Source organism: Sceloporus occidentalis, unplaced genomic scaffold (assembly GCF_023333645.1).
Source record: "Sceloporus occidentalis isolate IW3139 unplaced genomic scaffold, rSceOcc1.0.p SCAF_23, whole genome shotgun sequence".
Lineage (NCBI taxonomy): Eukaryota > Metazoa > Chordata > Lepidosauria > Squamata > Phrynosomatidae > Sceloporus > Sceloporus occidentalis.
The window spans coordinates 10,935,514-10,950,073 of record NW_028317003.1 but is presented as its reverse complement, the minus strand read 5'-3'; the positions used below and the strand labels follow the sequence as shown (position 1 = coordinate 10,950,073).

The 14,560-nt window shown below is 43.0% G+C and overlaps 1 protein-coding gene across 1 annotated transcript; it reads right to left on the bottom strand.

Moving 5' to 3' along the window:
- Positions 1–263: 263 nt before the first annotated feature.
- Positions 264–13,865, bottom strand: LOC149300785 (deleted in azoospermia-like-A). The gene is made up of 10 exons (XM_089484800.1): positions 13,743–13,865; positions 13,577–13,668; positions 10,131–10,182; positions 9,293–9,359; positions 8,413–8,546; positions 7,972–8,046; positions 7,831–7,881; positions 7,178–7,294; positions 508–595; positions 264–331 (listed from the first exon to the last, which is right to left on the bottom strand). Exons 1-10 carry the CDS (start codon positions 13,779–13,781, stop codon positions 264–266), a joined length of 783 nt encoding a protein of 260 aa, XP_089340926.1. The 5' UTR covers positions 13,782–13,865.
- Positions 13,866–14,560: the final 695 nt, after the last annotated feature.

Below are 14,560 nucleotides of genomic sequence, written 5' to 3'. Positions count from 1 at the left end.
CCAGAATTGTTCCAATTTTACTTTAATATCCTAAGTGCTCAAAGGATTGTACGTGCTAATAAAGTAGTAATATTTAACTAAACCACAACTTATTTAAAAGTGCTTCCATTAAAATTAGTTTTTCAAACAAGTGCTAACAGTACCAAAACTTGGTAATTTTCAACAGCTCAAACACAAAGTGAATACCCTTTTAGGTCCAACAGAACATTCATTAAATCCATTTAGTTATATAGCTGGTGTCTTTTTTTGTGAATTAAGAACTTTTAGTTTGTGACAGTTTTGAAAACAGCTTTGCTTCTCCGAAACGGTGCCCTCTTATCCTTGAAAAAGAGAGAAAATTCTATTATTATTTAATTAAAAACAACAAGCAAGCATGGGGGGTGTAGTTTACGTATGCATGTTCCTTCAAGTTTCTTTTGGGGAAAACTTGAAAATGCAAGAAGTTTTCACATTATTACGGTAATGAGCAAATGTTATAGGACTGGGAGAAAAAAAGTTAATGGATTACCTCTTGGGAAATAAATGATCTCTGCAGTCGGTTCTCTGGGTTAAACAGACATGATACCACAGTCTGAATGCTTCTGTCCACAGATTTCTGAAACACACCATTAAGTAGTAAATTCCACTAGACGGGCTTAAAATAAAATGAAAATGGGAAAGATATGCTATATGTACTGCATTATTACCTAGATAAGCCTACAGTCACAGTATAAGTGTTTTGTTCCTTATCTTTACGTTAGCTCTGTTGTTTCCATGAAGTAGACTAGTAGGCAGCCATGTGATGTGTGACCCACCGCTCCTAAACCAGATTATACAAGAGCTTTATTTTCTCAAGGACCGTTAACCAAGAAACTGTAGTGTCATTGGAGTCTATTCACTATGGTGAGAGCCGTCATCTGATCTTCACTATACATTCTGAAGGCCCAACCCCAGCAGACTTCTGCGGCACGAAGAACACGATGAGATTTCTCTTCAGCCATTTAATTATGCGTTAGAGGCCCTGCTCAGAAACCTTTTACTAGAAAAACTTGCCACTGTTGGTCCTTCATAATGAATAGTGAACTCCTGAAAACTCCCCCATTGGTGCAGAGAGCCCATTACATATTGCGACACTTTTCTTTTTTTATATAGAAAAAAGAAGCATTAAGTACACAACTAAAGGAAGTATACACACTAGAGTATAAGACAAAAGGAGGGTGAACTGCAGAACTGGTTAAATATGCAGCTTGGTAAGATGTTCGAAAATAATATTTATGATGGAAAAACTGTACTAAAATACGGGAGGGGGGGATGACATTATTTGGTGGCAATGTCCAGCACTTCAAATCGTTATGAAAATCTTTGCAGACAATTGGCTTGATTCACTAATTTTCCCATATACAGAAACAGGAAGTTCTACTTACCGAGAGCTTCTTTTCCCTGTCAATCCCTGGTGACACTAAGGATAGACTCCTCCTCCGTACCGGATAGGGCAGGACTCAAATTTTAAAAGGGCCCTCCCCTCCTACTAACACCAGTTAATACCAAAGACCACACAGGCAAAGCAATCTGATGCAACAAAATTTATTGAAAGGAAGGGAGGGAACAAAAACGTGTCACCAGGGATTGACAGGGAAAAGAAGCTCTCGGTAAGTAGAACTTCCTGTTTCCCTGCCAAGTAGCCGCCTTGCAGATCTGGTCGGGCGAAAGACAACATCTTTCGGCCCAGGAAGTGGTGACTGCCCTAGTAGAGTGGGCACGGATCCCCACAGGAGCAGGTTGGCCGGCTGCAGAATATGCCAAGTTGATGGTCGCAACAATCCACTTAGCGATGGAAGACTTGGAGATGCTGACACCCCTGTTGGGCCGTGAACAAACGAGAGGACTTACGCAGGGGTAGAGTCCGTTCCAAATAGATGGTGAGGCATCTCTTCAGATCCAGAGTGTGAAGAACCTCTTCTTCAGCTGAGCCAGGAGCAGGAAAAAAGGTAGGCAACACAGTCTCCTGGTTCTTGTGGAAAGGCGACTGAACCTTGGGTGCGAACTCTGGCGGTAGAGAGAGAACCACCTTATCCGGGAAAAAACGGAGAAACGGTTCCTTCATAGACAAAGCCTGGAGTTCACAAATCCGACGAGCGGAAGTAATGGCTACTAAGAATGCCGTCTTCAGCGATAATAAATACAGAGAAACCGACTGAAGAGGCTCAAAAGGAGGCAATGTAAGTCTACGAAGGACGAGATTCAGGTCCCACGGAACCATCCTGGTGACAGAACGAGGACGCATCCTGACGATGGCCTTGGCAAAACGTCTGATCACAGGCAGAGATATAAGCTCAAAAACGAGGAGAGCACTGATGGCAGAAATATGCACCCAGATCGTAGAAGGCTGAAGTCCACAGTCAAATCCCTCCTGGAAGAAGTCCAGAATAGAGGCAGAGGAACAGGCAGTTGGCAAAATCCCCCTGGAACAACACCAACTGTGAAATCTCTTCCAGATCTTAATGTATCGCAGAGAGGTAACCTTCTTTCTACTCTGCAGAAGAGTTTCAGCTACAGGAAAAGAAAAACCTTGGGCTCTCAGCAGTTTGCGTTCAATCTCCAGGCCGTCAGGTGGAATACAGCAGGGTTTGGGTGTAGGAACGGACCCTGATGCAGAAGGTCTCTCCAAGCTGGGAGCTTCAGAGGGGGAGAGAGCCCTAGAGCGATCAAGTCGGAATACCAGACTCGCTTCGGCCAGTCTGCTATCAGGATCACAGAGGCATGGTCCTTCTTGATCTTCTGTAGGACCCTGGAGATTAGAGCAAACAGAGGGAAGACGTATGCGAGACGGAAATTCCATTCCTGTGAGAAGGCATCTATTGCCAAGGGATGATCCTGAGGTCTGAGGGAAAAGAAAACAGGAATCTGAGCATTGTCTCTGGATGCCATCAGGTCGATCTCGGGCAAGCCCCACCGTTGGACGATTAGATCGAAGGCTACCGGATGCAGAGCCCACTCGCCGCTTAGAACAGGAGTTCTGCTCAGGAAATCTGCTTGAGAATTCAAACTTCCTCTGAGGTGGACGGCGGACAGAGTCATGTGATGGGACGCTGCCCAAGAGGAAATCCTGAGCGATATACGGAGAAGCCGAGGACTTCTTGTGCCCCCTTGTCTGTTGACATAGGCTACCACTGCCTGATTGTCGGAACGAAGCAAAATGTCCTTGCCTGCGAGCAGATGTTCCCAGTGATGCAGAGCTTTTTCTACTGCAAGTAACTCCAGACAGTTCGAGGGAAGAAGTTTCGTAGCTGGGGACCAGAGACCTTGCACAAACAGGTCTTGACACGTAGCGACCCATCCCTTGATGCTGGCGTCGGTGGTGAGAAGTACTTTGGAGACAAGAGACCATCTTCTCCCTGCGGCAAGGACGTTCTGTTGGAGCCACCAGGAGAGGGAAGCTCTGATCTGCGGAGGAAGACAGACACGCCTGTCCAGAGCCAAAGGGTCGTCTTCCAGATGGTTGCGGACAAATCCTTGAAGTACTCTCATGTGGGCCAGAGCCCAGGGCACTGCATACTTTGCGGAGACCATCTTGCCCAGCAGGGACATACATAACCGTAAGGAGCTGCGGTGCGCAGAGCGAATCCTGCATACTAGGAATCGAATCCCCTCTATCCTGGCAGTCGGAAGGAAAGCTTTCCCGGAACAGGAATCCAGACGAAGACCCAGGAACACTAGTTGTTGAGAAGGGACGGTGCAGGATTTGTCCCAGTTCAGAATCCAGCCGAGATCTTCTAATGTGTCGACCACCGTGACTGAGATTCCCTGAACTCGGACATGGGCCGCCACGACTGCCAAAAGTTTCGTGAAGACTCTTGGGGCCGCCGACAATCCGAATGGAAGGGCTTGAAACTGAAAATGCTGGACAGTTGAGCCCCGAGGAATCGCCACTCTCAGGAAACATTGATGAGATGGATGGATGGGAACGTGGAAATATGCATCCTTTAGATCTAATGAAGCCATGAAGTCGTTGAGGCATAAGGTGTCAAGGGTGGATCTTACGGTTTCCATCTTGAACCTGATGAACTGGAGGTGACTGTTCAAAAAACGCAAGTCTATGATTAGGCGAAGACCACCCGGTCTCTTGGGGACCAGAAAAACCGGAGAATAAACCCCTTGGGGCCCAGTTCTGGCCAGGGGACAGGAACCAGGACTCTGAGGTCTGACAACTGCTGGATGGTGGATAACAGGACCGACCGCCTTGCCTGGTCTGGAGGAAAGTGGGAGGTCAAAAAACGGTCTGAAGGTCTGGTCCGGAATTGAAGTTGATAGCCGTGCGATACAATGGCTCTCACCCAAGGGTCTCGGGTGAGTGAGAAACAACTGTCGTTGAAAAAACAGAGCCTTCCTCCCACCGGAATGGAGGAGGCATCATGCAGCGTTCTTGGGGTCTTGAAACGCTTTGGGGAAGGCAATCCTGTCAAATCTGCCCCTTCCACGAGGGAATCTGCCTCGGAAGTTTTGTTCTCTGGACGAGGGGTTGAATCTAGAACTATGGCCTCTAGATTGTCCCGGGAAGAAAGGCCGAAAGGACTGCCATCTTTTCGAAGGAGGTTTACGTTGAGGCATCCAATGCTTGTCCCCTGTGGTTTTCTCCAAAAGGGACTCCAGCTCTTCCCCAAATAAAGTCTTACCCTTAAAAGGGATATTAAGAAGTCTGTTCTTAGAGGCATTATCCGCCGCCCAGGCCTTGAGCCACAAGGCTCTTCTAGCTGCAACCGAAAGCGCTGAAGCTCTGGCCATCATTCTGTTTTTTTAATGGAGGCATCACAGAGAAAATCCACAGCCAATTTCACAGCAGCAGCATTCTTGAGGATAATCTCCCTGGAGGTTTTTGCAGCAATATCCTCTTCGATCTGGGAGAGCCAAATCTTGACAGCTCTGGAAACTGAGGCAGAAGCAATTCCCGGTTTAAAGACAGCAGCTGAAGCCTCGAAAGATTTCTTAACCGCAGCTTCGGCTTTCTTTTCCATCTGGTCAGAAAAATGAGAGCCATCCTCAAGCGGCAGAGTAGTCTTCCTGGAGACCTTCATAACAGCAGTATCCACCAGCGGGGTAGCACAAAACTCAGCAAAGTTCTCATCAAAGGGAAACATGCGTTTAACCCGCCTGAACAGGTTAACCCTCCTTTCCGGGTGGTTCCATTCCTGCTTGATAATGTCAGAAAGCGCAGGATGAACAGGAAACGAGGCAGACTGCTTGGAGAAGCTGGCACCAAAGAAAGAGTCATTTTTCTGGGTGGAGGCCTCCTCCAAATGCATAGCTGACCTCACAGCAGAAATTAAAGTCTCAATTTCTTCCACCGGGAACAAAAATGAACTTTCCTCCCGGATCTCTCCTTCCTCTGAGGAACCTTCCTCTACCTCAGGATAGTCAAACTCAGAGTCTGAGTACAAAGGCTGACGCCCCAGGAGAGCGGGGTCTTGTACCGCTGGAAGGTGATGATAGGCAGGAACAGTCTGACGGAAGGCAGAGAAGGTAGACTGCATCTCCTCTTTAAGCCAGGTCAAAAACTCCCTACCCCCAGACGGCTCAGAATCCGCTACAGATCTCAGGCAAGCGGAGCAGAGTTTCTTTCTAGAATCCTGCAAAGCCTTGTGACACCCGGAGCATTGGGCATGTTTAGACTTCATAGCAGCTTTCTTAGGCTTGTCCTCAACAGAGGGCGGCTCAGAATTATCAGGGGCCGACATAATGAAAAATGCAACAGCACCTGACCAAAAGAAAACAGCAGGAACACACATAGCAGCCAAATCACTTACCTTCTATATATATAGTGAAAAGGGAGCTGAAATTAGGCTGCGATCTGCAACAGCAGAGAGTTTGGCGCCAAAAATTTGAATTGTGACCAAAACGAGGCTTGGAACGCACATCCGGAAGTGCAGAAGCCCGAACCGGAAGTCTGCAGACACCATTATGGCCGAAGCCAGTAAGACGCAACAGCGGCATCTAGCCGCTGAATCCTCAGACCGGCAGGCGTCCTCGGCCATAGGAGGTGCCGGCAAACATGCTGGCAACTCCGAAACACGACCGGCGGAGCTGCCGCGCTAACCGCCGAGACAACGGCGGTGCAGCCACGATCTCCGCCGGGACAGCGCCACCGCAGCAGCGTCCAGGACCGGGACAAGCGCTGGGCGACGCAGCACCAGCCATCCGGCTAAGGTGCAAGGTATCCCCCAGGAATGGGGGCTTAACCCGGGGAAAACGGCTCAACCTAGAGTCGAAGAAAATAATATAAGGTAGACGAGTCCCCCTACCTGGTAGGGCAGGAAAAAAACTGGTGTTAGTAGGAGGGGAGGGCCCTTTTAAAATTTGAGTCCTGCCCTATCAGGTACGGAGGAGGAGTCTATCCTTAGTGTCACCTGGGATGGCAGGGAAAATTATTTACTTTCAATAGTTTTTTATTAATTTTCAAAGAAATAAGAAGTACAAATAACACCAATAGTAATACATGAGAGACAGTCACAGCTGTCAGTTGTGATCAAACCAAGACAGTCGCAGCCGTCATTACATTGAAAATTGAAACCATCTTGATAAGCATGTATCTCAGTTACATTGTAACGTTATAAGGTAATAAAAAACGTAAACAAGAAAACTTCCCTGTAAAGGAAGAGGAACAGAACAGTATGCCTGAGTGAATTTTTTTTTTTTTAAAAGTGTATATCTGCTCAAGTATTTTATAGTGAATAGTTTTAATAGTTGACATGCCATACCAGTGAGGATGACTGTAGTTACAGATAGCATAGAGAGTAGGTCTGGAATCCTTAAATATACTAAAGAACCTCAAATATCTATACAATAGGATGAAGAATACCATGGTTTCCATCTGATAGAGAATTTTTTTGTGTTGCCTGAACCTCTAGATAGAATTTTTTCGTAGGAATATGTAGTATTTAGTTTGGAAATGACTATATCAATAGAGGGAATCTCCACAGTTTTCCATTTGCTTGCAAGAGTGTTTTTTGCAATAATGCAAATGATACAGAATAATTCCCGATATTGTGGGGAAACAGTTTGTATCAGGGAAAATTATTTATACATATTTAGAGCCCCCAAAGAAATCTATTGTCCACTAATGTAAACCCATCACATCACATCACAAATGAACAGCAGGTCCATAAATATAAAGAACACCGGCAGAGAAGACAGTCCTGCTCACCTTCTGAGCGCTGGATCCAGAAGTGGAGACGGTCTGATCATGCAGAGGGAACTCAGTCTGCATCACTTCATTCAAGGGTGGGTCGATTTCATTGCAGTGATAATTCAGCGCAATGGCCTGTCCACAAAAAAACATAGCAATACAAGGTTCGGATTTCCAGTTACATCCGTAATCGCATTCATTATGTAAAGTTGATTTTGGATCACTCCCAGTTAATCTCCCCCATTAACCATGATATTCTGACCACCAATAAGCATTTGAAGGCACACATGCAAGGAGGTAGTCTCGGTGAGTTTGCAGATGGCTTCTTGCTTTCCTATAGGGTTAAATACGGTTAAACGCTCTCATCCCACCGCGAGAATGTGAAAGACCAGAGCCCAGCACTCCGTCCAAGAGAATCTGTGTAATCTCACAGACCTCTGTCCGAAGGACTCGCATTCTTTATTTCTTTTTTCCATTAAAGCTTTTTTTGGTGTGTGTGTGAGGTGAGATTTGCCAGTTGCAGTCCAGGGCAAACAAAATCCCAAATCAACTGCTAATTTCAAAGTTACATTAACCTGCAAAGAACATGTCAGAATCCCTGCGAATGTAACTATTATCACACACACATACACTAAAAGATACAATATAACGATCAGGTTGCCCAAATTTACCTGGGGGAAGATGTAGCTCCTTTGATCACTTGCACCCCATTGCGGTGCTACCTAAAATAAATAGAATACAAAGCAGATTTATAAAGTCTTTTGCACGTTATGTCATTCCATAGCTGGGTGTAAATGCATGTAATGGAGTACCTGGTAGTAGCTGGGCTGGTATCCCATTGGGAATTGTGGGATCATCACAGGAGGTGAACTTGGGTATGGACAAGCCTTAAAAGATAAATATATGATAATTCGGACGTGTTCCATCGTTTTGCGAGCCATTCTTTTTTTGTGCATCGGTAAACCAAAATGCTTCAGAAACTTTATGTAAGCAGTATAATGAGTGAATCTGCTTTAAAAGCAGCCTCGGCAACCTTCATCTTCCATAAATTGCCACTCCGACAACGGGCCAAGTAGCCATTAAGCTGGCTCTACTATAAAGCACACTAATGGAGATAAAATGGCATCAATACTATAAGGCACAGAGTACTTGCGTCCATAAACCTTTAAATACAGGTTAACGGAATCCTTTCACTTACCATTTTCATACAAATAATTATGCACAACAAAGAGGGAAAAAAAACAATAACTCACAGGCACATACTGGGGAACCGGCCCAATCATGGCGGGGTGCTGAATGTATGGATCCACGTTTTGATTGCCCCAGGCATTATTAAACTGAGGTGCAGGTGGATTAAGCACCACAGGTCTGGGCTGGATATACGTACCTAAGAAAGAAAGGGAGGAAAAAAAGGAAATCTTTTTAAGATTGTCTGAGAACACCAACCGAACTGCGGGATCTGTGAATTCCAGTAAAATAAATAAAATTAATCTTCACCAGAAAAAAATGAAAAATGGCTGCTTCCGGCAGAGATTTGAATGTGCCCCCCTCCCCATTAGCAAGATAGGGGTTTGTATAAACAAATATATATATATATATATATATATACACACACACACACAATACACTCCCTCTCTCCAAGGGTTGATTTTTATTGAAACCTGCTTGTTGCACACTGGGGATTGTCAGATTTAACAAAATGTGTTTTTATTAATTAGGGGGGGCGTCAGGTGCAAATTTCAGGTGTTTCCTTTTCTGAAACTCTATAAGACCCCATTAGGTCCACTTATGTATCTTCAATTAGAATGTGGAGTAAAGAAATGAAAGCAGATCTGTCACTTCTTACTTTGAGGAAAGCTCTAAACACACAATGGTAAAAAAAAACAACTCTCTGCTGCTATGGCAACAAAGTCCCCTCTATGCATGCCGTGTGACCACAAACCAGCATTAAACAGTCCCTAAAATGGTACTACTTTCAGACACGACTCCTCAACTGAAAGATATATTTCTAGCTCCCCTATAAATGTGAGCGTTTCAGGCACTTCACCTGCTATACTGTATAATATATATTATAGCCTAAGCATAACACATGAAAAGTAAACCAAAAAATACAAATTGAAATGTGTCACTTACATACATTTTGCTGTTTCCTTATCGCCGGGCCTAATTTCAGTCTTTTCCCATGAAAGTTTATCTGAGACTGAAGAAGTAAAAAATTTCATTTTTTTATTATTTTTTAAATTTACGTTAGAATTCTCACCTTGCTCTGCAGAGTTTCAAGATTAACACAAATAGAATGAAGCAAGTTTAGGATCGCACAACCCTATTGGCACTTATTACACGAACTTCTTACCGGAATCTGTTGGCCAAAGATTATTATTTATTTTTTTTACTTTACACAAGAGTAGATGTTTAATCTGAGGAATTCTTGTGGTGAACATTTGCAGGAAAAACCACATGCCAGAAAAGATGAGGCAAAAGCAATAAACACAGAGGCAATGCAGAAGTCATCCATGCATTTCATCTGGCTTTTTAAAATAACAAAATAAATTGCTATGACTCAATACTTGGGAGGCTAAAAAAATAAAATCTGTTTGCTTTTACTTTGCCAAGCATTGACAGAAATACAAGCTACTGACACTTGAGAAGCTGTTATTTGCCACACACAGCGTGACATCACAGCGTCAGACAGTGTGACATCACAACGTGACAGTGTGACATCACAGCGTCACACACAGTGACATCACAGCATCACACACACACACACAGTGACATCACAGCATCTCACACAGCAGAGATCGGTGCTGCGGTGAGCTGCAGACCTGGATCTCACTGCTCCCTTCCCAGCGACACTGATGTATAATTTTACCACCTGTCATTTTAATAGCCAAATCAGCCAGTATTGTATGACATGATGCAGGTAAAAAGCATGCAAATGAAACACCACGTATCACACATTTTAAACACTTACGTCAACAATCTTCTGGACGTCCACATCATCATAAAACGACACAAAGCCATACCTTAAAGAAAAACATCTTGTCATTTTTTTTTTGCATCTACTACATGTACTTCAGACATTTTAAATGTGACATCACTATGAATAGGTTATACAGCAACAAGGGCTCCATTGGCCTCACATTTAGCTATCCATTACTCAGGGCTGGAGATGACCGTTAAAAACCCAAAGCTTTATGCAGTGTTGGTTCAAATGATTAGGGTCACTGTGGTTACCTGTGCTCTCAAACAGGAGTTATTCTTTTAGTTACTGTATCTCTATGTAAGAATGCAGTGCGGCAGAATATGTGAAATCATCGATTTACCTATACATAGGCAGGGTGAAACAAACCCTTCTTGCAGACCCTCCATAGCATAGATAATACAGAGAGATTAAATGTTTTAACTGAATCTCGCTTTTAGGTTTTTAACTGTGTGTAAAATTAAAAAAAGGAGGATTCCAGCAGCTGTTGTGATCAACCTGCAGTTACTGGGACTTCTGTAACTAGCCCCACGTTCCCTATAACACAAATAGAGTTGCCAAAGTTCACCCAGAAGCCAGCCACGCATCTCGCATAACTTCCATAGACCAATCTGTAACTTCTCAAAACGGTAAAACATGCAAAACAAAAACAACTGTTGCCCTCAGGAAAGGACAGGAAAGACAATATGGCTGCTTACTACCATGGCGACTACTGCTGGAATAAAATGGAAACCTGTCAGCATGCAGTCAACTATTGTGTTGTGAGAAACAGATAGAAAAAAAGTCTGATCCCTTAACCCCTTCGCGACCTTTGCCGGTTCAGGACCGTCATGACAGGAAGGTCACTAAATGACCTTTGCCGGTCCTGAACCGTCAAAAAATTAAATAAGCTTAGAAAGTGATCAACGATCACTTTCTTCGCTTAAACGGCGTTACTGTATTGCCTCGATGTCGAGGCATTCAGTAACGCCGAGATCGGCATCGGGGGCCATGTCTGGCCCCTCCCCGGGGCGGCGGACGTCAGTTTTAAAAGCGTTTAGGAGGCGATCAACGATCAAAGAGTTCGCTAGACGGTCTCCTGACCCTCTAGAGAACTCTGGCTCCACTTGCAGGTTGAATACAGGTACTGCATTCAACCAAGCAAGTCAATGGAACCCAGCTTTCTAATCACTATGTGATTAGTAAAATATTCAAAAAAAATATAAAAAAAAAAAATGGAAAAAAATAAAAAAGTGCTAACATTTAAAAATAATTATGCAGTGATGTCACTTGATGAACCATCCAGTACCAGCAAAATGTGTAAAAAAAATATAAGTATTAAAAAAATAAAATAAAATAAAAAAATAAAGTTTATTATTTTGAGCAAGTGCTAAAATTTCTCAAAAATCTCAACAAAGAGTTAAAATAAAAGCACTTCAAATACCCAAGGGGTGTCTAATATATTAAAAAAATGGCTGATGGGGTAAATTGGAGTGGCCTAGCTCAAAGATAGGGCATAGGTACAGACTGAACAAAATGGAGAAAAAAAAAAGCGCACTTCCGAAATGTGGCATTTTAAATCTCAAACAACCCGACAAACCCATGCATGTCGGGTATCACTGCACTCAGGAGATGTTCCTGAACACACATTGGGGGGTTGTTTGACAGTGACATATACCAGAACCTGTATATCTATAACTAAAGTACAATTTGTGTGAAAAAAAAAAAATAAAAAAAATTACTATTACAAAGTTTGACAAAGTGTAGTTCTATAATTGGTGCATGGAAAGGGTTAAAATAACAGCATTTGGAATACCCTGGGGTGTCTAGTTTTCAAAAATATATGGTTTGACAGGGTTAAATTGAGTTAACCGGCTTCAAAGATGTTCCAAAGAGGAGATGGAGGCAGACTGACCAGATTTGTTAAAAAAGATTTGGAAATCATAAAACGCTGCTTGTACTTATTGCCCTATAACTTACAAAAAACAGCAAAAAAAACATAAAAACATTGGGTATTTCTAAACTCAGGACAAGTAGTAAAATCTATTTAGCTAGTTTTTTTACTTGCTTTTTTAGGTGAGTAAAAGATTTTTCAAATAAAAGTCATAAAATGTGTTTTTTTTTCAATTTTTCACCATGTTTTTTTTTTATTTTTTTTTATAGTAAATAAGATGATACGATCAAAATAATGGTATCTGAAGAAAGCCCATCTTGTCCTGAAAAAAAACAATATATAACTTATGTGGGTACACTAAATGGGTGATGAGAAAATTACAGCTGAACACAAGCACCACAAAAGTGTCAAAACAGCCTCGGTCCCACAGGGTACAAAACGAAAAATGAGCCCGGTCCTTAAGGGGTTAACATGCAGTATTTTTTAACACACATAGAACCAGATAACACGTTTATTATAGCAAAGCAGGGTTTCCATGGATGACTCGCCCCCCCAAGCCCGAATGATGGTAAAAGGAGTTGGATCCCATAAAAGCAGGTGAACCAGGGATGAAAAAAATAATGCCATACCGATATTTAATGTACTATATGCAGACTTCATGTGCAACCTACATGAATGCACAGCCCCATTCATTGGATACGTTTAACAACAGGTGGAAGATTTTTAGCACAATTTAGTTTTTGTTATTGTACCATTATATCATGGGATAAATGACTCAGTATTTATTAACCTACATATACACGAAGAACATAACTTATTCTGTAGATGACTGTACACAGGTCATGAAGGGTATGCACACAAAATCGAATTCCATATATATATATATATTTTATTTTTTTTAATGAACCCCCACTATGCTACAGAAAAGTATTTTTTAGTGATCATTCAATTGAGCTACTATGTAGGAGGTAGGTTTTTGGCATATGGAGCCCAGTTTAACAGTTACCTACCTTGGTTAGGAGTGTTGTTTTGTCCTTGCTAGTGTTCTGTGGCCTTGCTCTGCCACCGTTTCATGGCAATGAAGCACTTGACATGCCCTCAGTCTGTCTGACATCCTGCTGGTTGCTTTGGCCACTTCTCTGAAGTTTTGGCAGAAAGATTCCTAGCCCCTTACTGTTCTACTAGTTTCTAGCCAGTCACTCCTCCTACACAGGCAAATTCCCTGCTCAGTTATTTCAGAAGTGAGGCATCTGAACCTCGATCCATCCAACACCCCGACGCCGGTCAGTTTGACTATTCCTCTGAAGTGCTACTGAAAAGACTACATGTCTTGGAAAGGTCTCGCATCTACAAGAGTGTTTGATGAAAAGGTTCTAACTCTTAGGCCTACGGAGACTGAAAGCTCATTTGAGCAGGTCCCTCCTTACCTTTTGTTTCTGTAAAACCCATTGGGGCTATAGAAATGATGTTAAGACGCTGTATAAACATGCTTGGAGGCTTTAATAGAGGAAGAAAAGAAAAAAGACCTTGTGAAAAAGTTTCTTCCTGGTATGTCTAAACTTACCCTTTGGATACCCCAGTTCTGTCTGTGATTATTTTTACTTCCTTAACGGATCCAAATCTTGCAAAAAAATCTTGTATTTCAATTTCATCCATCTGAAAAATACAACGCCTTTAGGAAAACTAGAGGGAAAAAAAATTATATTTAGTATAGCACTGGGAAACATTACCCGTATGTCGATTCCTCCCACAAACACTGTATTTGGCATAATTTTTCCCTCTGGCAGCACGTAACCATGACTGGTCACAGCGGATGATTGTGGCTCCTCTTCTCCAGTAACGGCGTTTTGAGACTCTGACGTAGACTAGAAATCAAGAAATACGTTAACAGCTTCTGTGCATATTACTGTAGAATTAACCAAAAATGTATTTCAATTAAGTGATCGCTGTTACTTTTGAACTAAGACTTGAATTTAAGATCCCAACTCACCTCTTAGAACTATTAAACATTGTTTACTGGCTTTTCCTACAGAAGAAATCCACCAAGATCAGCACTACAGAATGCATAGTACATGGCTGAGAGGTAAGCTCTCATCTCACCTTAGTTTAAATACTAATCATGGTTTGGAGAATAAAACCCTGAATTAATCCAGTGTCCATGAAAATACGCAAGGTTAAGATGACAACTAAGGAAGCCTTATACCCACAAGCCCTTGGATGCAATAGCACTGCCATCCTTTACTGCAGAGGAATGGAGATCTCCCTATTCCTGGATGAGAGATCGGTCTGTCTTTAGGCAGCATGGACCTGCCAGTGACAGCAGAAGCCTTTCCGATCGCAGAGATCAGTGCCCCTTCGCTGTTTGAATGTCTGACAGGGCCTCTCGCTTCTGGTGCCATTGATGACATTTGCTGGAAGGACTCAGGAGGAGAGCAGAGAGCCAGGAGACCCTGCATGGATCTCTGATCCGCCCTTCTACTAGTTGACCAAACACACTGCCATCAGGAATGGAGGGCTATGGAGCCGTGATCACCATGGGATCAATGTA

Bases quoted from the DNA above. Each gene is read 5' to 3' on its own strand.
- LOC149300785 (XM_089484800.1), bottom strand. From the start codon at position 13,781: ATGCCAAATACAGTGTTTGTGGGAGGAATCGACATACGG. The intron at 9,360-10,130 runs GTAAGTGTTTAA...TTACTTCTTCAG, and splicing joins ACGTCCAGAAGATTGTTGAC to TCTCAGATAAACTTTCATGG. The intron at 7,295-7,830 runs GTAAATTTGGGC...TTTTGTGGACAG, and splicing joins GGAGCTACATCTTCCCCCAG to GCCATTGCGCTGAATTATCA.